This window comes from Mauremys reevesii, linkage group 2 (assembly GCF_016161935.1).
Source record: "Mauremys reevesii isolate NIE-2019 linkage group 2, ASM1616193v1, whole genome shotgun sequence".
NCBI lineage: Eukaryota > Metazoa > Chordata > Testudines > Geoemydidae > Mauremys > Mauremys reevesii.
In genome coordinates, this window is record NC_052624.1 from 217,114,942 (window position 1) to 217,136,803 (window position 21,862).

A 21,862-nucleotide genomic window follows, 5' to 3' on the forward strand; every position below is an offset into this window, starting at 1 on the left:
AAATGATTAAGAGAACCAAGAGGGAGTAGAGGACAACACGTTTCCTGGGCCACAAGAAGGTGTGTTTGATGGTGGCATCCTACAACAACAGTACTTTATGAAAAACACTAATTCACCAAGATGAGGAGCCACCAAGTTCTGTAGCATCATTCTTGTTGCTTCTGTAATAAATGTTGTTGAGTTATTAATTCTTACCCTGAAAGAGTTTTTTTTTCTGAAGTGGATCACCATGCCAGTCCAGAAAATCAACAATATGAAAACCGAGTACTCTAAAACCATGGATGTTTCAAAGCATTTCTTCTTTTTCTGTAAGACTGCTATGAAAATAGTGTGTTCAGGCTGACAAACTATTGCTATAATTCCTCAACACAAGACATTGATTACTGGTATTCTGTAGTGCTTTTCTGAAGTTCAGGGGTGCACTGAAAAGTCCTAGGGTAGTCTGAAATTGTACTTCTTGGACTTATTCTAATTGTTAAATTATCACAGCAAGTATAACTGATGGCTGTTGGTGATTTTCTTAGATTTAGTGGCAGAGTTATTGCTTTAAAATTCAAAGGGCATCTGTTCAAATCTCACCAGAATTCAAATTCTTTTCACAATAATGAGGCACAGGTGACTGATTCAGTTTGACTGATCTAATTCTGTGTTGTTGCATAGTAAGCTATAATTTAATACCTGTAGGTACATTTTTGCAGCATTCTGTGATTAAGGATCTTTTGGCTAGATTCATAGGGACAATGTGTAGTTAGTTAATAGTCATTAACATTCAACATAATTCTGGTATTAAGACACACTTTTGGAAATGCACAGAACAACAATACCTTGGAGTATTATAGCACTGCCCATCCATCATTTCGGTTTGAGCTTTACAAACAGATTTAAAAGGAGTATTTACTCCATTTAATAGATGAAAAATCTGAGGTACCAAAGAGTAGCTTTTTACAATGTTGTCAGAAAGGGAAGGCTGTTGCAATTACTATAAACCAGATCTCCTGATTCCCAGTCATAAGCATCAGTCATGACTTTTTCTCGTCAGAATAAGCAAATACCATCACAAATCTATATTTATTTTTTTCTTATTTTCACTTTGCCACTTGTGAAAACAAGCAGATTGATAGCTTCATAGACAAGGGCTGTATGATTTTTTAGAATAGAGATGAACAAATTACAGATAATTTACTTGAATAATTTTAATTCTTTTTGTTTGTAGAGTCTCCACAAACATCACTCTTTCTTGAAGATATTTGTTTAAAAATAATTTATGCTATTTGTTACTTTAAATTGAAAATTCAGAATGTTGCTTAGTTGTGACTAGTCAGATAAATCATATGGTACTTTTCCCCTTTCTTCAAGTATACATTTTAGTTTTGGACACTTGCTAAAAGTGAATTTTAATTTGTTTTTCATGAGTATTCGAGTGTGGAAGCTTAAAAATTAGTTTTCCATATATATGTAGCCCAGTGGGCTAGTTTGTCTTTGCATTATATTCTGCTTTGCATTATATTCAGCAGTAATACAAGAAACCTTCAGGCCTGTATCCTGTAAGACGTTATCTTCAGCAAGTTAGCCTATGAACTTTGAACAGATAAACTTTGCACAGATAAACGGCCCAACGGAAAACCCCAAGTATTTGGGGAGCTGAAAATAGTGTTTAAAGTGAAGTTCTGACCACAGCTACGTGAGTCCTGGCAACGAATTGATGTACATAATAGGTACATGAGATACATCTATGTCTAGCCGGCTTGCCTGCCTATATATCTTTTCTTACGGGTTTGATTATTTGTTTTATTATAATAGGTTTATATTAGAATATATTTTGGCTGTAACACAAGGGACCTGCTGGCTACATTCTGTATGTTGAAGTAAGGCAAAGTTAGCATACATTTGTTTGGGACCATTCACCTGGATAGATGGTGATGAGCTAAAGCATAAGGTCTATATATGGCTGCAACCTTTAACATAGAAGAGGTATTAAAGCAGATTGTCATTGGGCCTTTCCTAAGTTCATACCCTTTTAAACTTAACAGATACACCACAACTTGGAACTTGGAAAGAACTGAAATAACCAGTTAGGACAGAAATAACAAATGTGATACCTAACCACAAAAGAGCCATGGTAATGAATGGACGTATATGATAATAAGCTGAGATCACTGATATACTAACCTATAGGAAAAAGACACTCCAACATTAGTAAGGTGAGGAAATACAGATAAGGAAAAAGGGGGGAAATCCCCTATTGAATATGCATCGAACATACCGGCATCAGCGTAATGTATTATAAATGTGGCATCTCAGCCTGGGTGTGGTAGGAGAGAGAGATGTAGTCCTTGGGAGGTGCCAGAATGATGGCCACTGGTGATGGTGATGATGATGAGGAAGATAATGGCTTCAGGTTGTTCTACAGGAGATGATGTGATTATATGGATGTGCAGATGTACATTCAATAGTATCTCTATTTACCTTACTGAACTGGGGTGTTTGTGACTGTGCTAAATGTATTAATAAACTATATTGGTAAATATAAAATAGTTCCTATAATGTGAGTGTTGCAACTGTGCACATCGGGGGTTCCCAACTATATAATAATTTGAATAATACTGGACCTGATTGTGGTGCAAGAACATGTCAACCCTCAAAGTGATAACTGAGGATTCTTAAATAATCACTATAATTAATACATGATCTAAAGATCGGGCAACAGATATTCAAATTCAAGTCAAATTCAATTATAAGAATGGTAAAAAGTAAACATTAGAGAAGGGTAAACACAAGTGAAGCAAATTTATTCAATTTTTGAACATATTTTCTTACAATTACCTTAGTTCTGAAGAATAATACAGCTTGGACACTGCCAGTGAAAGCTTCCTTAACCCTGAACGAAAAGATAGTTCATCTTGGTTTTTCTACTGAAACTGGCAACAAAGATGCCAATTGTGTGGGTGATTTTTGTAATGTGGGTATTGGTCATCTAGGAAGAGGACTGAGACTACCAACTCTTTTCACAAAAGCCACCAAAAAGCCATCGGATTGTGGTGACTTTGGTTTACTTACAGCTTGGACAGCTTTTAACGAATGACACAGATCTGACTGATCTAAACAACTATTATCTAGAGACAATCCAATCCCCTCTATTTCTCTGCATCTATTGAAAAATGTGACTCATTATAACAATGTATTGGAACTGCCATTTACTAGGCCAAATTTGAAAGATCAAAATAGCCTGCCGCTTCTTATAGAAATCGGGTCTTTTCTTTTATTAGAAAGTCTAATGACAAAAAGCAACACAAAACTCCTCAAAAGCCAAAGCATCATTAATTAGTATAGTGCATGAAGAGCTTTCTCAGTGAGCATCAGGTATTCAGGGGCAGAGTGGTTCTGTGTTTTTTTTGTTTTTGAAATACTAAACACGTGTACTGTTTGTGAAAGAAACTGGATTGACAGCACTGGAGTGATGTGTGCCTTTTAAAGGAACTCTGAGAAACTGAGATGAGCAATTCTATCTAAGGGCCTATGCTGTAGTAATGGAAATTATTTTTTGATGTGAGAACAAGCGAGGGTTGAAGGATGAGGTCCACTCTGGCCAATTTGCACTAGTTATACAGCACATAGTAGTCTAGGCCAATCACTCTCCTTACTCAATGTAAGTGTGGAGGAGCTGGGAGCTCCACTATGCCCAAGTCTCCACTGGCATAATGGGGGCCATCTGTCTCCCATAGTCCACTCTCATACCCTTGCCACTTAGCCTGCCTTCATGGTGTGCGAGTTGAGCAGAAATGATGAGGCAAACTGGCAGCATCACAAAATGGAAGTAGTTGGCAGATTTGAGCACTGCTCTTGGCCGCGGTCATAATTCAATAGTATAATTATGTATTTAATTTAAAAATGTCACAAGTGGCTTGTGCCTAAGATGTTCTCAGAGTAATTGCAAAGTTTAGAGTTTATGGGTACAGTGGTTCTTCATGTCGAGGAATCCAAATACATGCAAGCAAAAACAGGACAAAAATTCAAAATGAGAACATTCATCTAGTAAATATTTCACTAAACAAACAACATGAACATTCAGTTCTTGTGTAAAATTGTAGTGCTATAATGATAGGCAATAAATCCACTGAAGTATGAACACAGAGGATTTTAACTTCAAATGTCAATACAGCTTTGTCTCTGCCACTGTTGCCAACAGGTCCATTATATTTGTTTTGTTGTATTCTTACAGTATGTATGGTATACTTTTTCTTCTTTTTAGTTATCTTTTTCTGTATCGTTGCCATGAACTCATTTTTTTCTTCTTCTAATCCAGTATCCTTTTCTCACATACTTGTTTTTTCCTTCTCTTCCATGCACTCTTATTCACCACCCTTCCACATCTACACCCATTCACTATGAAGCTACCCCTCATGTTCGTAGTGAACGTAAGGGAAATAACACTTTAAAGTGTGTATTGAAAAAACTCAATCATGTAGGGAGAATAACATTTCCACCATAATCAGTCCCAATTTGAAAGCAGCACTTTTTCTGTCTTAACATTAAAGATGTAGCAGGGAGAATTGGAGCATCAGTTATATAAAGAGCTCTGGAATATTGTGGTTCTTGTCCAAGTGAAATTCAAACAGTACCTTGTAGGAAAATTAACAGAATACACTAGATTTACTGGCTCACCCTTTCAGGAGTTTAATACCCAGAAAATGTTACTAATTAATACCGTAATTACTATTGAGAACCAGCTAACTGCTGTCTTAATTCTTCTTCCAGAGTTTGTTCCCCACATCAGTTACAGATGCATGTGCATTCTCTTATATCAAAGTACATACATAATTATTAATATTAGAGAACAAGAGACGCTTTAATAATTTATTTTATTAACTAATGGTAAATGTGATCATTAGTATGTGTGTGTATGTATGTGTGTATATATATTTCATTTCAGTGTTTCAATATTCCACACTTCAGTTACCCAATATTCAATTTTTTTAACATCTGTAAGTAAGTGGCCAACTGAGACTCTCTGCCATGCAAAATATAATAATCTTTTTATATTTACCTTGTGTGCTCATTTCACTTCCCACTCTGGCTTGTCTGTTTTATTCATGTGTTGCATCTTTTCATAAACCTAGACTATAGGCATTCTTGTTTGTACAATACCTTGCACTCTGGGTCCCTGGTCCTAATTAGAGCCCTTAAATACTACTCTCATAAAATAATAACTCAGTTTCAATAAGCTGTGTGGACAGTATTTTCAAAAGTGACTGGTAATTTGGTGCTGCTGTCTCAATTTTTGGGTGCCCGTCATGAGACACCTTAAAGGGAACTAAGTTTTTAGAGGGTTGGTGGTCAGTACTTTCTAAACATCAGGCTGCATTAAAGTGTCTCAGTCTGGTTACCCAAAACCACTAATCGCTTTTGAAAATCTTAGGTTGCTAGGACATTGCTTCACAGGTGGACATTTAAACAACATGTGACTCTCTTACGCTTGTTGTGACGGAGTCTCCTTTTCATGGGTAAACTCAGTTCTACAAGTTTACAAACAATATTGTTCAGATATCCAACTTAGCTCTCATAGGTTTTCCTAGACCTGTGAAACTTCCTTGACACATTAATCTGAGTAAACTAAAAATTATAATGTTTCTTGCTTCAACATTATATGTTTCTAGTCTCTGACTTATGGATAAACATGAGCTCCTTTCTCATGTTTTCTGCAATCTTTATCTTGCTCACAAATTCCTCTTGTTGCCTTGGATACTGCATTCTGGCTGTTCTTCACTAAATGATAGCTATCTGAGAGAGGCAGGCAGTGGGTATAATATAGAACAGCCTCCAATGTAGAACCAGCCCGAGAATAGGGAAACCACAAGCCACTCCTTTGCAGCCTCCCTACTCTGTTGTGCCCAGCAATTACTGCATGTAGCACACAGTGTAGGCCATTATATGCATTCACTCTAAATTACTTGTAAATAGCATTCATTTAATTGGGGGAGGGTATGTGTGAATTTCTACTACAGTTTCCTCTTTCTCATTCTCCACTTACTTACATTTTACTGTGGGCCTACATACTCCTTTGATACTTTTGCTTTCTCCCTTAGGACTAGAATCACTTCTATGAAGCACTCCTGTTTATGCTACTGGAGGATCTGGTCCTTAATCGTTATCTTGTCAGCCTTAATGTCAGCCCTGAGAGACATGCACAAAATAAGTCTATACTCTTAAATTCATATGTAACTTAAGGCTTTAGTAGCTCAATAACCACACATTATGATAACCTTCTATTTTGGAAAGCTTAGTGTGCAGGACAAATTGCAAGTTAGAACCAGAAAGAAAACTAAACAGCATTACACAAAACAAAGAAATCAAAACAAATGCAAAAAACCAGCCTCTTTTGGGTTACTCTGGGTTTTATACTACTCAGTCCATGAAAAATACTAGCTGTTGACATCCAAAATTTTCCAATAATTCTCCTGATTTAAATAATTTTCATTTTTCAAACAAGTAAACCTTAATTGCACTCAAAACATGTCTGCCATAACAAGTTTCTGAAGTGTCGTTGTAGCCGCGTTAGTCCCAGGATATTAGAGAGAAGGTGGGTGAGGTAATATCTTTTATTGGTCCGATATTTTATTATTTATTGGACCAATAAAGATATTATCTCACCCATCTTGTCTCTCTGAGCAGTCCAAGCCTACTTCCTGAAACAAAAGTTCATTCAAGAATCCCACCTGAATTGGGTTCTTAACAACTTAAATGAATTTAGTCCTTTTCCCAAAGTTTAGCATTCTAGTCCATTGGTCCTAAATCTGTAACAGTCAGTTTCAGAGATAGGCCAAGTCACTTGGTCTGATTGGTATAACAGAGCCTCTTGTACTAGACAATTCTGGAAAAAACACAAAACACTGGGAATATGGTTTAACTAGGCTGTAACTTTATTAAATAGCTTATCTCGGAACTATCCATCAATTACTCATCCAGTAGAGGTCATCCTTCCTTTGTAATCCATACTACCTGGTGGGGCGTGCCCCCTGATCCTCACGCTACACCTGGCCCCTGCACTATTTCAGTGCAGAATAGTGCACTTGGGCAGGGGGAAAGGCATATTAGCCTCCTTTGGGTGCAGTGGATCCAATAAGCTTATGCTGCACTTTCTCTCCAACCTATCAGCCACAGAGCCAATTTCCTCAAGACACAAGGAGGGGTGGGGATTTACAATCCTTAAAGGGGCAAGAATTTTTCTTTCCCCTGCTGGTCTACACACACCTCTAAAGCTCTGGAGGGTTGTGGGAAGCATTTGCAAAAGATGCCTATCGCAGTTTTGCAGGCTGAAGAGGTTTGGATAGGTTTCTGATTAAAAAAAAAAATTCAAATATTCAGATTCTTGGTCAAACCAAATCTCATCTTGAAATCTTTTGACATTTGCCTGCCCCCAAATCTTAAATTTGTTTTTTATATAAATTTTGCTTTCCCTTCCATTTATTTATTTTTACAGAATTTTGTCTCTCTGTGTTGGAAAACAGGTGTTCTTCTCTTGTTAAACATTAAGGACTGGCTTCAGTAGAAAATATGTCCAGTTTCCTATCAGATGCCTGTGTGAGGTCAAACAAGTCCCCAAATACTGTTTTGTGTTTCCTGGTTTGGTTTGGTTTGGGTTTCTTTGTGGCTTTAATAACCCTGCACAAGCTTATATAATGAGGAAGCCAGAACGAGCTTTTATTAATTTTAAAGCTAGGAAGGTGGACAAAACGAGTCAAAAATATTTTGGAGAATAGTTTTTCTATTAGGCTTCTTAAAGGTGTAGTAGAGTCTATTTAAAATAATACAAAATACTGCCTCTTAAGAAATTATTCTGAATAGAGCCACCATTTACCTTAGACCACTAGTTTACTAAGAACAAACTTCCTACAACGGAAAAGATTTCTGATGGGTCAATGTTATAAATTAGCAGGTTTCTGAGGTAGATTTCTTGATTTCCCTAGTTATATGTACTCCGTCCTCCATTTATTATAAGCAAATGGTCTCTTACTCTCCATTTCCATTTATGAATGGCAGTTTTATGGGCTAGAGTTTTTATTTTAATGTTGAGGAGCGGAACCAAGTGGTGTGAATTTATTTTTAATATATATATTTATTTTGTAGCATAATTTATTAAATAATGTTTCTTTTAGGCTTTGTACACTTTTATATAAAAACATTTAGAAGAGATTTTCAATTATGCCTCTGTGCATGTGATAACTGCATCATTAAAAAAACTAGAAACAGACTGTGTTCTTCATCATCTGATGACTCTTTGGTGACAGATAGGAAAGGAAAGAGATGCCACAGTTGATATAACCTGACATACATGTGGGTAATCTCACTGGATGAGCAGTATCGCCCAACAGATCACACAAAGGGAAATGTTAAAGATGAGGAGTTCTAGCCCAGATTAGTTTTTATTTCTATGTTATCCTTATTAGCGATCACTATAATATCTTGGTGTCCAAAGGCTTTTTATGAGAGCAGTTTCTGGCCTAAATAAAGTAAGTTTGTGGTCTCAGCCCAGTTCCTAGTGTACGTGTATTGGCACCATAAAAATTACATCCTATTGAGAATTAATTGACACTCAAGAAGGCAAACTTGGTTGAGAGGCCAAAGAATTAATGGGTTTGGATAGTGAATTATTCCTTCATCCCTAGATGTCCTACTTAACCAGGAGAAAGTCTCACTGACAGGGAAGGGTATTGAAGTGTGTTTATGTTGTACCTGTTTGTGACTAAATACAGGGGTAGTCTTCAGGCTTGCAATCTAGCATATATCACCAGGACATAAAAAAGTGTAAACAAAATTAAAAAGCCTTTACCCAGAGCTGACAAAGCCCCAGCTAGGATGATTTAGTTGGGGTTGGTCCTGCTTTGAGCAGGGGGTTGGACTAGATGACCTCCTGAGGTCTCTTTCAACCCTAATCTTCTATGATTCTATGATTTTATGATTAACCGATGTTAACAAGTTGGAAATGAGAACTTGCTGTGTCAAGTATTAGAAAGACAAGGTGGGTGAGGTAATATCTTTTTGTTGGACCAACTTCTGTTGGTGAGAGGGACAAGTTTTGAGTTTACACAGAGCTGTTCTTCTGGCTATACGTAAAGTATTAAAATGCAGGGTTCAGTCCATCCCTTATATCTCCCCATCCACTACAGTGGATTAGCCCATGACTAAAAGTTCTTTCTGTACTTACATCATTCACTTTGATCACAAATAAGGAATGTACAAAGCATATGTATTTCCCCTCTCCCCTGAATTTACTAAGTCCAAATTCTCAATGATTTCATTGTGTTGACCTTACCGCACACATCATTCCCTGTCCTCATCTGTCCACCAGTGGGGAAGGAGGAAAAGCAGTAGTTCTGTAGAGCCTGCTTCCCCTCTTGCATCATGAAGGGTTGCCTTATGTCTCTTTACACCCTTGCATGGACACAGATACCAGCCCTTAGTCTGGCCCTTCGTTTAGGCTATTGCCAGATTATTTGTTCTACAGATTAGTCAGAAAGCAGTGATACTGGCAGACCTATTCAGTTTGCAGTGTACGTATTCTAATTTTATACGATATTTATGTCAAATAGATACACACGCACACACACAAATACAATATAATTATAACTACACATATGGATATATACACCCACACACATACAGGTATGTGTGTGGGTGTATATATCCATATGTGTAGTTATAATTATATTGTATTTGTGTCTGTGTGTGTATATATATATCCATATATGTATTTATAATTAGATGTGGCTTTTCAGCTGTGAATTTTATACATCCATAGATGTAAAGGCATCAAAATTTGTGTGTACATATATATATATATATATATATATGCATCTCTATGAATAGTATATGTGTACAAGTGAAATATAATTGTCAATATTATGTAAAGTAGCTAATATTAAACGTTATCCCAGAATGAAAATGGGCAGAAGAGCCTACAAAATATTTCATACTTGTCTTTTTGTAAATATACATAAGCAAGACTGATGTATAAGTCTGCAGTATATCAGCTCTATACCTTGAGTTTTAAGAAAGCATAAAGCAGGGAAAATGTTGATGTTATCTTATAAATATTGATTCACCTGTTACTCAGGCAAGATTAATTCAGTCATTGCTGTTCATTCAACAGTATCATAAAAAATGAACAAATGAGTTTTAGACTGGGACAAGAACTCTACTTTTTCTCCAGATCTTCTTGTTTCACCTGCAGCCTGAGTTTCTTGGGATTTTTCTCACTCTGGAATTGACAGGTTTATTATGACAAGACAAGATGATGTGGGGGATGTAAACTATTCATTAAAGAGTTAATGTCAATATTGTGGCAGGAAATATTAAAACTAACTGAACTTGATTTAACTTTTTCAGGAAAGAACGGTAACAATTAGAAGACAAACTGTAGGAGGATTTGGATTAAGTATAAAGGTAGTATGCATTTGTTTTTTGTTTATTTTTCCACAGGTTACACAAAACATGTTTTTGTCTTCTAGTTAATTTATTTTAATGAAGGCAAATTGTATTTCATAGTACATGAAACAATAGCACAAACAAATTCTAAAAGGGTTAGTTAAAATATGTATTTGCTGTTACAATAGGCAATCAGCAGAAACATTGCCTGGTGGAATGGAATGGCTGGAGGGCACATCCCCTTAAGATTCAGGATGGGGGTGGGGGAAGGTCTCTAATAAGATTTTATATGAAAATGAAAATGGGTATCCAACTGCACCAGACTGTTCTTTTGTTCAAAAATACTCTTAATTCAAGTGCTTGTTAATGAATGCTAAATTACAGTGGCAGGCACAGGGAACAGCTAATGAGTTCATCATCAAGTCTGTTTCAAATAATATCACATTAATTCACTTTTAGTCATTAATAAGACTGGAAGTGTTATTGTTTCTTCATATTGGGTATTTTGCTATAGATGGGGCAACAGCAGCAAGTTATCGAGCAACTTTATTTTCTCCATTCCTTAGGAAGATTTAAGGGACATTAATGGCCTATGTGGGCTCTTTCTTAAAAGAGAGGGAAAGAGTTAAGCATTTTGAATACCTTACTTCAACCTTGAATCACACTGTAGGTAACATGGCATTATATTTATCTTTCTTCTAAACACAGCACTCTTCAGCTTTAAGTTAGCAGTGGAGAAAATCAAATATACTATATATGAATGCAAAAGAGCCTTAATTAATGCATATGAAATTAAGAGTATAGACTTATTTTGTGCATGTCTCTTAGGGCTGACATTATGTCCCAGAGAAAGAGATGAATGTGCACTTCCCTTGTATTGTCATTGATAAGAAAATTGCTGAATAGAAATATTTGTTCTTAAACCATGTCTTGATGCTTTGCTTTTATCTTATTGACCCCGAAGGACCACCCTTCATGGAAAACTAATTGCTATTTTGGGCTCAAAACTGCTTATGAACTAAGTCAATGGCAAGCAAGTTGTTCTGAAATATTATTATGGGTTGTTGTTTACTCAATAATCATACTAGATGTCATTGTCAGGTTAGGGATGAGTGAAATTGTGTAGCTAGTATAGGAAAAAAACAACACATGGGCCTAGAAGTCAGGATTTTTGAGATTTGGAAGGTGAAATTTTCATGAAAACTCACAAAAACAGGGATTTTTTTTTTTAAGTATACAGTACTATGAAGTCACTTGTAGGAATATAAAATTTGAGAGTGGATCTTATTATTTAAGTAACAAGCAAATATTAACACATAAAATAACATTTCTAAACATAAGTGAAAGAATCCTTGGGAAGTACGTTATCTCCACCAGGGCCAGCTCCAGGCACCAGCTTATCAAGCAGGTGCTTGAGGCGGCAACTCAGGAGAGGGGCGGCACTTTCACGTATTTGGCGTCAATTCGGCGGAGGGTCCCTCACTCCTGCTCGGAGCGAAGGACCTCCCGCTGAATTGCTGCAGATCGCGATCGTGACTTTTTTTTTTCTTTTTCCCCTGCTTGGTGCGGCAAAACCCCTGGAGCCAGCCCTGATCTCCACTGAAATATGTGCATTGCTCTCAAGGAGTTTTCCTGGAGAGTACATAGCCATTATATACTTCTAAATAAAAAAGTTCTACTTTAAAAAATCTGGAAAGTTTGGATCGCTAAGCTTGTAAGCTCTTTTGGGAAGGGACCATATTTTTGTTCAATTTGTAAAGTGCTTAGCCCCAGTGTGTCCTAACCCTTGATTAAGGCCTAAAGAGTTAGTGAAATACAAATAATAAACAACAATCATATGCTAAGGGAGTTGGAACAATTTGTAGTGAAGTTGCTGAATCATGCAGTTAAAATAAAATATTTTTTTTCAGATTAGATAATTTATTATGTTTTGTTTGTATCACACAGAGAATGTCAATCAGAATTGACTCTAACAGCTGCAAGCTGAAGGTCCATAATTTCAGACTAGAAATAGGACCCGTATTTTTAAGATAGGGTAATTAACCACTGGAACAATTTACAAAGGAATACAGTGGATTCTTCTTCACTTGAAGGCTGGGGTGGGGAAGAGGCAGGGTGGGGGCGGAGGCTTGGGGGAAGGGTGGAGCAGGGGTAGGGGCCATGGGGAAGAGGCAGAGCTGCGGCTGGAGCAGCATGCAGCTGTGCTGGGCACCAGGAAATATGGTGCCCCAGATTTCCTGGTGCCCTACGCAGCTGCGTACTATGAGTATGGCTAGGGACGGCCCTGGCTATATACTATGAAAAATCTTTTCTCCATATCAGTAATGGTAGAGCATGACCAAGTCATCTTTGAAGCTTCTCTTGGATAAACTAAATGGAGCTTCTTAAGTCTCTCACTATATGGCATATTTTCCTGGCCTCCAGATGGACCTTTTTCTTATGAGCAAAAGGAGGCTAGGTTATAATCCCCTTGGAATACAGCACTCCTTGCCTAGCTGTTGATTAGTAGTCTTTGGGGGAAAACTCCCCCATTGCATTACCACTGGTGTGGCTCCATCAACAATTGCAACAGAGGGAGAATTAGTTTAGCTCAGTGGGGGGCTGCACGAATGACTAAGTACTTCTCAGTGTAAGAGCATAAGAATGAAGCTATTTTTTCACATTTATATTGTCTACTTCTGTAGTTTCGACAGCACTTTGAGATCAGTTGTTTTACATGCGACTAAAGGAAAGCTGATGTGTTTCTTTGCAGGAATGCACACCCAATTTCTCCTTAGGCCTTGGACCTGATCATGGTGTCAGTGAAGTTAATAGCAAAACTTGAATTGACTTCACTTGGAATAGAATTGGGCTCCTTATGTAGTCTGAGGTCAATTATGTGCAACAAACTTCAGTCAGTAGTTCAGATAGATTTATTTTCTCAAACTTTTAAATCTCCTTCTGAACACCTATTAATAAATCATTGTGATAAAGGATAAGCCCGGAGTGAGATTTTGAGATTGATAAATGAACTGTAGTACTTCAGTCATGTTTTCATATCTTACTGACAAGATTAAACACAGATTCAGAGAGATATGTTTCTAGATTATGACTTTTGAAAGAACATTGTGTTTCTTGTAATCTGACAGAGTGTAGCATTATCACTGAAGGAGGTAATAAAATTAATAGTTCATTAAGGACATTCGGCTTTACAGTTATAATATTACTCCTGGCTCTCAGAGACCTGTCAATATTCTTTCCTCCCTTGTTTTGATTATTCTTTTTTTACCAAATATTCTGCATAAGAAGCCATCTGAGTAAGAATCTGTTAACTTAGGGAGGTGTTTGGGGAAGAAAATGCATATCACAACAGGCTAGAGACCAGTTATTTGAATAATTTTGTGAGTCCAATTGTGCCTGGCTCAAGGCCAGTGGCACTAGATTGCACAAAGCTAGCAGAGCTTTGTTCCAGTCAGAGGATCCAGCCTCATGTTCCACAGAGCAGGGAGAGAGGTGTATGCTGAACCTTGTCAAAGAGCATATTAATAGCCATGCTCCCCACTGCTTTGAGGCATTATGCCCCAGGTAGCTTCCACTGGTTGTTACTTAAAAGTAGAATTTAAACCTACATGTGTGTGTTGATCCACTAGGGGAGTTTTGGGGAGAATCAGGGTCAGTATTGCAGTAGTGTCTAGCAAGATGCCACATGGAACATGTGCAGATTTCCAAAATCACTGACTGTATAATCTGATGCATAATATTATATCTGAGAGGCGTGGCCATTTCCCCTGTCTCCCTTGAGATTCTTGTCTCTCATTCTATGGGGCTGTAGCTCCTTTGGCTAACATTTAGGCTGGTGTCCTCCGGTGCCTGTGGCATGACTAGTACACAGAGAGGGTGTTAATTGTTAAAGGTTGGGATAAAATTTGTTGAAGCAAGTGGGTGTAAGTGCTGCCTTCATTTACAATCATAGAAACGGGTTTGTGAATAATAGCAGTCTTGAGGTATTTGACTAGGTGTATATGCGGGGAGACAGCAGAGAACCACACAGTAACAGATATAGAAGGAATCTGCAGACACAACGTAGACAAGCATTGTGTGTGGCTCTGGGAGAAGCCAAGAGAGGTTTTGGGTCAGATACAGGCTGAAAGAGGCTTGTAAGAATGAGCAAGGAAACAGTCTCCTGTTGTTTAATTTCTCCTGTGTTCAGGGAAACAGCACTTTGTACATTCTTTGTAAATAAATAAATCAGAATTGCATCAAAGAAATACCTAACTCCATCACCAATTTCTCCTTCCAGTTGGAACAACTTACAAGGCCTAACATGTTTGGCTTGGTGCTCAGGCCAAAAAGAGTAATATTATTTTACCTGTGCAGTATTAAGCACCTATTTATATAGTGTTAAACAAACAAGCTATAGGATACTGTAAGCCCGGGGCTGGCTGGCCTCCCTCCTCCCCGTGGACTAGTGCTTGAAGCAGGCAGGCAGGTCAAGCTTCTGTGAAGGGGGAACTGGTGAAATGTCTGTGGTGAAGGAAGACCAAAGTCCTAAGCACTGTGCCTGAGTCCTAAGATGCACTAGGCGGAAGGGCAGGACTGATTTTCTGTGTAGTCGTGTAAAGGAGGAATAATGGGGCGGGGGCGGGGGCGGGTTGCAAAGGCATTGGTAGTGAGTGATTTTTGTTTAGAGGTTGTGGAGAGAATTATGTGTGCATGTAAGTGGTGGTATTTGAATGGAAGGTGAGTCTTGTAAAGTTAGCTGACTTGAGCTGGGTTTTCTTAGCCAAAGAAAGATCTATTAATTTTGATTATGATGATGGATGAAAAAACCTCAAAGGATATTTAATACATAAAGGTGTACATTTATTTAGCAGTTTTGACCAGTTCAATTGAATCCCTGAACATATGTGAAATCAAGGGGGAGTGGGTAGGTTCTCTGTCTACTTACTGAACAACCAGCTCACATCCATGGCAGTTGGTGCATACCTGTAGGAGCTTCCCCCATTCACTGGCAGTAGAAAATATGAGGCTTCTCTCCTTGCATCCAGTTGCTAGGGGATGTCTATGGGTTTCATAGCTTACAGTCAAAGCCTGAAGAAATATTTGTGTTCTCAACCACTGCCAGAAGCCTTAAGCTTCTCCTACTGCTCCAAGAGAATTTCAGGCCACTTCCCATCATTGTCACAAGGACACATTTACATTTTTGAGAATGGAGATGATAGCGTCTCTTACCAGACAGCTCCTATTCTTGTCTCCACCTCCAAGGAAGCTACAGATATGAAGAGAGACCATCTGGCTATTCTGGGAGATGGAAGTCAGCAAGACCCACAAGGGTTTTGAAGAGGAGAGGGACACAGTAAAAATTGTTCAAGGGATATTGCCTCAAATAAGTTGGGTAACCATGAGGAAGGGCCAGTGGACTTAAAATGCAACATCTGGTTCTCATTTCCATGCTTAGGCCACTAGCCCATGTTATTCACATAAACCACTCATCTACAGGCATTTGGCTATTGCCTGGAAGGGATACGTAGAATCCCTAGGCCGTCAAGAGTCGCCCGGATGGCAATGCTCTGTCCTATAGCTCTGAATTAGTCTGGGGTGATCCTCAAACTTGAGGGACCCAATGCAGTGGTCCTCATGGATGCCAAAGTTAAGCCTTGGTGTTGTCGGGGGCAATGTGATGACAAAGTTTTTAGGTAAAAATGACAGTGACAAGCTGTTTTAGTGGTTTGATTTTTAATCAGATTTACATTTTTAGGGTGACCTCCACAAAGAAAAGAGCAAGAAAGTTAGGATTAGCCTTGGCCTTTGTAGAAAACTTCCAAAATTGGCCAGGGTAAGGCCTGCAGTTTGGGGGTTGGAAGCCCCCAGATTTAATCTCTGCCTACTCTTCGTTCCTTTGCTCTCTCTTTTTTTATTTTACCTTTTCCTTTAATGTTAGTCATAGCACCATACAAACCCAACAGGGAACACTGAGCGAAACCGTAAAGCTAAATGCTCCTTTATGCTAGGGGGTCCAGTTTGTTTTCTTTAGTGAATAGCTGCTGCTCCATTACATAGAACCCTTTTTTTGTTCCTTGTACTTATTCTACTGCTGGCTTACTTTTTGTATGCAGTGACAGACATAAAAAAACCAAAAGCTGGTGTCCAAACCTCTTGCTTTTTTGCCTTTTGTTTGTCTCTTTCTTGCCAGCATGAAAATAAAAATGATCACAGCATGGTTGCCATTACAGCATTATGCCCATTTCCCCTTTATATAACATGGATTTGATATACTAATTTGTAGAAAATGTGGAGAAACCTGCAGTGATTTTTATTTTACCTTTATAGACTATGGTCTATTATTCAGTTAACAACCTGCTCAACTGATTTTCTGTAAGGCAATAAGTAATTGATTGCCATCCTATTAGAAAAACAGAAAGAAAGCTATTACACAGAGGCAGTGCATTTTATTTGTGTCTGAAAATAAAAGTTAATCTCTGGAAAATACACAAGATGTATTTGGGGTTGTAAACATATTTATGAATAAAATAATTTCAGTGAGATATGATTGTTTTCTAATTCTAGGGTGGAGCAGAGCATAATATCCCAGTGGTCATTTCCAAAATTTCCAAAGAACAAAGAGGTAGGTGCCTAATAACGGGTGCGGTTTTATGGACTTCAACCCATTTCTTAAAGCAGTGGAGTCTTAATTCTTTGGGGTTTGTTGACTGTTTTGAGATATGATACTGCAAATTGTTCATAACTCTGCTTTGATGTGCCATTTGTGTATGTGTGACATAATGAATTTTCGCTAAATTAAGGTTTCCCATTAAAGTGAAGAATGGGGGCCATTTTTTTTATGCGTGAACATAGCTTTTCACAATGAAAACATGCAAAAAAATCATACTTCTGCCATTTCTCCTAATATGAAAATGATCTTTTTTTTTTAATTTTGCTAAAAGATAATGACCCAGATTGTGGTTCTTTATGCATCCCTCATTCCTCTGAAACAGATACTCACCTTGTGAGTAGTGGCATGGGGTTGGCGAAACAGCCTACACAGAGCTGTTGTTTGTCTCCTTGTGCTGGTTGGCTTGGGAGTGGGCAGGCAGGGATGGAAAAGGGCAGAACCTTAATTCTGTCCCCTGAAAAACTGTCAGGCACCATAGTTGCCACCATGTGAGGCTGACACAGATTATGCATAGGGAAGCTGTCACTGGTTCAGGACTTGACGTTGGCCACCCTAGTTCTTGGAGAGGTGTAATTTTTAGAGGGAAAAAGAGACAATGTTCTCTGCCACACTGGTTTTTTTTTTTCATAAAGTGGCAGTGGAGCAAAGCTGTTGGAATGGTGGAGTGAGTCCCATGGAAACACATTAGTTGGTGGAGGGCAGATGATGTGGTCAAAATATATGATGAAGTCATTGATCATATATCTTTGTGTGTGTATATATGTTGTTTGTTTGTATCTTATATGCATTTCTGGGGGTGGGGGATTGGATGTATAAATAATAATATGGTGTTAGGTTACCTACACCTGTGTGTTAAAATTTCATCAACCACAACAGGGAAAATACAATACTCTGGATTTAAGTTTAACCAAGTATGTTAAAGAGGAAAACATTTCCAATTCTTTTTCAACTACTATTTCTTGAACTGCATTTGCAATATAAGCCTAAACATATACAGTGTTAATGGTGTGGGAATTTGAATATCTTTTAAGCCTTAGGAAGCTAGCTAATCTCCAGGGCATCTTCCCGAGGGAATATCTGTTCTCGCCAATGTGTCCACTTGAGGGTGCCCTGCCCTGAATGAGTGACGTGGGGCTGGGTTGGGGCACTAGGGTGGAGGAAAACCTATTTCATCCACCTGAAACCGATGTCTCTTATGCTTTGCAAACCTTATCCATCCCTACAGTTCCTTTCCAATCCCTCCTTCCAGTGCACAGGAAGATAATGGTGGGTCTCATCAAGTGCTGCTGAGGCCAGAGAAGATCCAAACTGGCACTGAGAGAAGAACTCCAGGGTGGGGGGTGGAGGGGAGGGAAACAGGTTTAGCACATGAGGCCACTAGCCCATGTGTTTTCAGGAAGGAAAGACTCTCATTTTCTTTGAAGAAAGGGTGATTCTATTTGGTAGAGTTAAACATCTGAGATACTGAAAATTAGGGTCAGGGCTATTGTTTAAAGCTTTTCAGTTGAGCTTTAAGCCCCGTGGCCTGGATCCATAAAAGGGAGAATTGCAAGGCCTATCTTTTAGGCACCTAGAAAAACCACAGCAATAGAACTGTGATCTACAGAGCCTGAATTAGAAGCCTAAGCTCTCTATACAATGAATGGGGCAGGTGCCTAAGAATGTGATCCACAAAAGCCGGCAGGGAACTATCTAAGCTAGCTAATGTGAGATGCTAAGGAAATGGGTGTGTCCTAAGCCCTGCCCTTCTCATGGAGATAGGCATCTAAGTTCAGGTTGCAGAGGGGTGCCTATCTTTGCATGTGATTCCACCAGGAACCTTTCTGCTGAAGTCATTTCTGCTGAAGTCCTAAGTCATTTCTTTTGAGAATGAATTAGACACCTGTCTCACTACACACCAAATGACCAGGAGAGGACATACCACCCACCTTATAACTTTTAGCCCAGTGGTTGGAGCACTTGCCTGAAATATGGGAGTCTCAGGTTCAATTCTCCCTTCTGCTGGGGGAAGGAGGGGAGAGAAAGGAGTTGAAAGGGGCAAGCCTGGCACTCTATAGCACTCTAGTCAGTCAGGTAAAAACTACAGTAACTTTATTGATTCTGCCCTTCCCCATTTTGAAAGGAAAAGGACAGAACAATAAATAACCAAGAGACATCCCAGAGATTGTCAGCATTCATAATCTCACTCTCAAATCCTAGGTAGTAACTGGCTTGTGCCATGCCCTACCTCCTTACTGGCTTTGTTCTTTCCTTTATCCCCTTTATAATTCTATCCTGGTGCCTTAATGGGCTAACCTGCTGCAGCTGCTGCAGTCATTAGTGGTCCTTGATAACACAATCTAGTTCCCAGGTGTGTGTACTTGGGTTACAGTCACTCAGATCTATAAACTAAACCCAGAGGCGGAAAAGAGAACAAAACCCAGGAAGCTTCTTAATGTATGTAATTACTTTCACACAGGTGTCCAATTTGGGATCATAAAAGGGTTTTGACTCTTCAGGAATGCTGAACATCCACCCTTTGAGTTCAATTCACATATGTGAAGTTCATCCCATGTATGAGAAACTGTAGGCTCAGACCCTGAAGCAGAAAAACTGAGGGGAAACTCCCTGTTCCATTGAAATCAATGAGAGTTGAGCTGTTATCTTCAGTGAAGCCAGGATCTTGCTCTTGGCGACTTGTTTTAAGCCTTTCTATGCTATGTCCAACCTGGTGATCAATTCTGCAAACATGCAGTGCAGTATCATTATTTAAATGAATAATGTTGACAGCACTATTTAGAATAATAGAATATCAGGGTTGGAAGGGACCTCAGGAGGTCATCTAGTCCAACCCCCTGCTCAAAGCAGGACCAATCCCCAGGCAGTCTTTTGCCCCAGATCCCTCAATGGTCCCCTCAAGAATTGACCTCACAATGCTGGGTTTAGCAGGCCAATGTGCAAATGGCTGAGCTATCCCTCCGCCCACTGAGCTAGCTCAGTCCAACTCTGTTTTGGGATTAAAAAAAAAATCCTGTGCATTCTAATACATACTTAGTTCATACTCTGTGGCATTAAAATTAAGAATACACATATTTGGTGATTTTGTTCTCTCTCCTTTTGTGGGTTTGTTTATTCAGGAGCTAAGGTTTAAAAAACAGAAATAATTATGGAAGGAATGAAGCAGTCTCTGAGCCCTGTGTACAAACTACTAAAAAGTGTTAAGTGGTTTGGGTCCCCCTTACCTGAAGGCCCTCCTCTCCCAATATACAGATGCAGCTGAGATAGGCAGAAGCGCAAGACCTGGAGTATGCTCGATTATATGCAAAGGGAAAGTAAAGTGTTTGAAAGTGATTCCTATAAGTGCTTCTTGATTCAGGATTGGTCTTTCCCTTCATGGTTCCTTGGAGCTTGGATATGTTAATCTTCTGCATTGCAAAGTCCATCTTTTCTAGTCATTGAGGGACCAATGCAACTGTTTATCCAGATTCAGCAAAATACTTAAACATCTGCTGAACTCAGGCTCTAAGGGAGGTTGGAGACCAAGAGATGGTGTGCTGGGAATCTCCTGATAAGATTGTGTAGAAGATCTTCTCTCCTCCCCTCCACTTTTTGGTAAAATCAATACATTGATATTTGTAGTTAGAAATATTGGTACAGTAAGAAATCTGAATCCAAACCATGTATGGGTATATTTTAGGGTTGTTTTTTTTAATTTTCATTATTCGTTTTACATTTTCAGAGCTGACCCAAGATGGGCATATACACTAGATAAATTGATAAAGTGTGTGTGTGTGTGTCTATTCAATATGCTGTATTGGACAAAGTATCTAAGTGACAAAATATGCTCTCTGTTATTTACAGCTGAACTCTCAGGTTTGCTCTTTATAGGAGACGCAATTTTACAGGTATGTAAAACTGTTAATGTTTATTTAGATTTTTTTTTCCAGAAAAGTAAACTACAATCTGTATTTATGATATACAGCGTCAATCTGATCTTTCTTTCCCCTTAACAGATTAATGGAATTAATGTAAGAAAATGCAGGCATGAAGAAGTGGTGAGCTTGTATTCATTTTCTTAATCATTGGGGGTTTTATGTACATTGACATTTGGTGCACCATCATTGCGTTGTTCATCATTACTCTTTCTATACAGATATGACTATGCCTCCTAGGTTGCCAAATGGCCCTGCCTTTAATACAATTCCTTCTCCATAGATTTTCTTTACTGCCCTCAAATCAGTCCTCCTAGAGTTGGGTACTTTACTGGAAGTTTCATGAACTTATTCCAAGCTTGCTCTGTCTCGCCATCTCTATTAATCCTCAGCATTACTGTTGTTTTTTAGCTTTTCGTTTTAGTTTGAAAAGCTTTGTCAATCACTCCAGATTGGTGGGAAATATTGCGAGGAAGATCATTCTTCTGTCTTTCCTCCTATGGATATCAGCTTTCAAAGAAGCTGTCCTTTTATTAAACCAATAGCTTTGGGGAAAAGCAAGACATTAAGGAGAAAAGGCAGTCATAGTGTGTATTTGAGAGATCTACAATGTCCTCTCTCATAGCAAGACTGCCTTATAAAGTCACCTATATTCTGGCTCCTAAGCTATTTGCCAGTCCCCTTTGACCTCACATATAATGTAAGGAGTTTGGCTCCTCTAAGTCCTTTTAGAATGGGGATATATGTATTGCAGAGGGGAGATAAATAACCAGGAATGAGAAGAGATTATAAAAGAGTATCCCTAAATCAAATTTAGATGCAGGGAATTTATAGGCAAAGTTTTTCAATGTTGTTCTAATAAGGAAGTGTACAGAAG

General features: G+C 38.5%; 1 protein-coding gene across 6 annotated transcripts in view; it reads left to right on the forward strand.

Moving 5' to 3' along the window:
- Nucleotides 1-21,862, forward strand: part of SNTG1 (syntrophin gamma 1) — a 510,494-nt gene that overhangs the window by 295,722 nt on the left and 192,910 nt on the right. For 5 of the 6 annotated variants that reach the window (XM_039525348.1, XM_039525349.1, XM_039525353.1 and 2 more), the window contains 4 exons: nucleotides 10,384-10,440; nucleotides 16,969-17,026; nucleotides 20,915-20,958; nucleotides 21,067-21,108. In XM_039525348.1, coding sequence (XP_039381282.1) covers nucleotides 10,384-10,440; nucleotides 16,969-17,026; nucleotides 20,915-20,958; nucleotides 21,067-21,108 — 201 coding nt within the window. Of the gene's footprint in view, nucleotides 1-10,383; nucleotides 10,441-16,968; nucleotides 17,027-20,914; nucleotides 20,959-21,066; nucleotides 21,109-21,862 lie in introns of those variants that run through there. The other variant, XM_039525352.1, reaches the window with a different exon arrangement.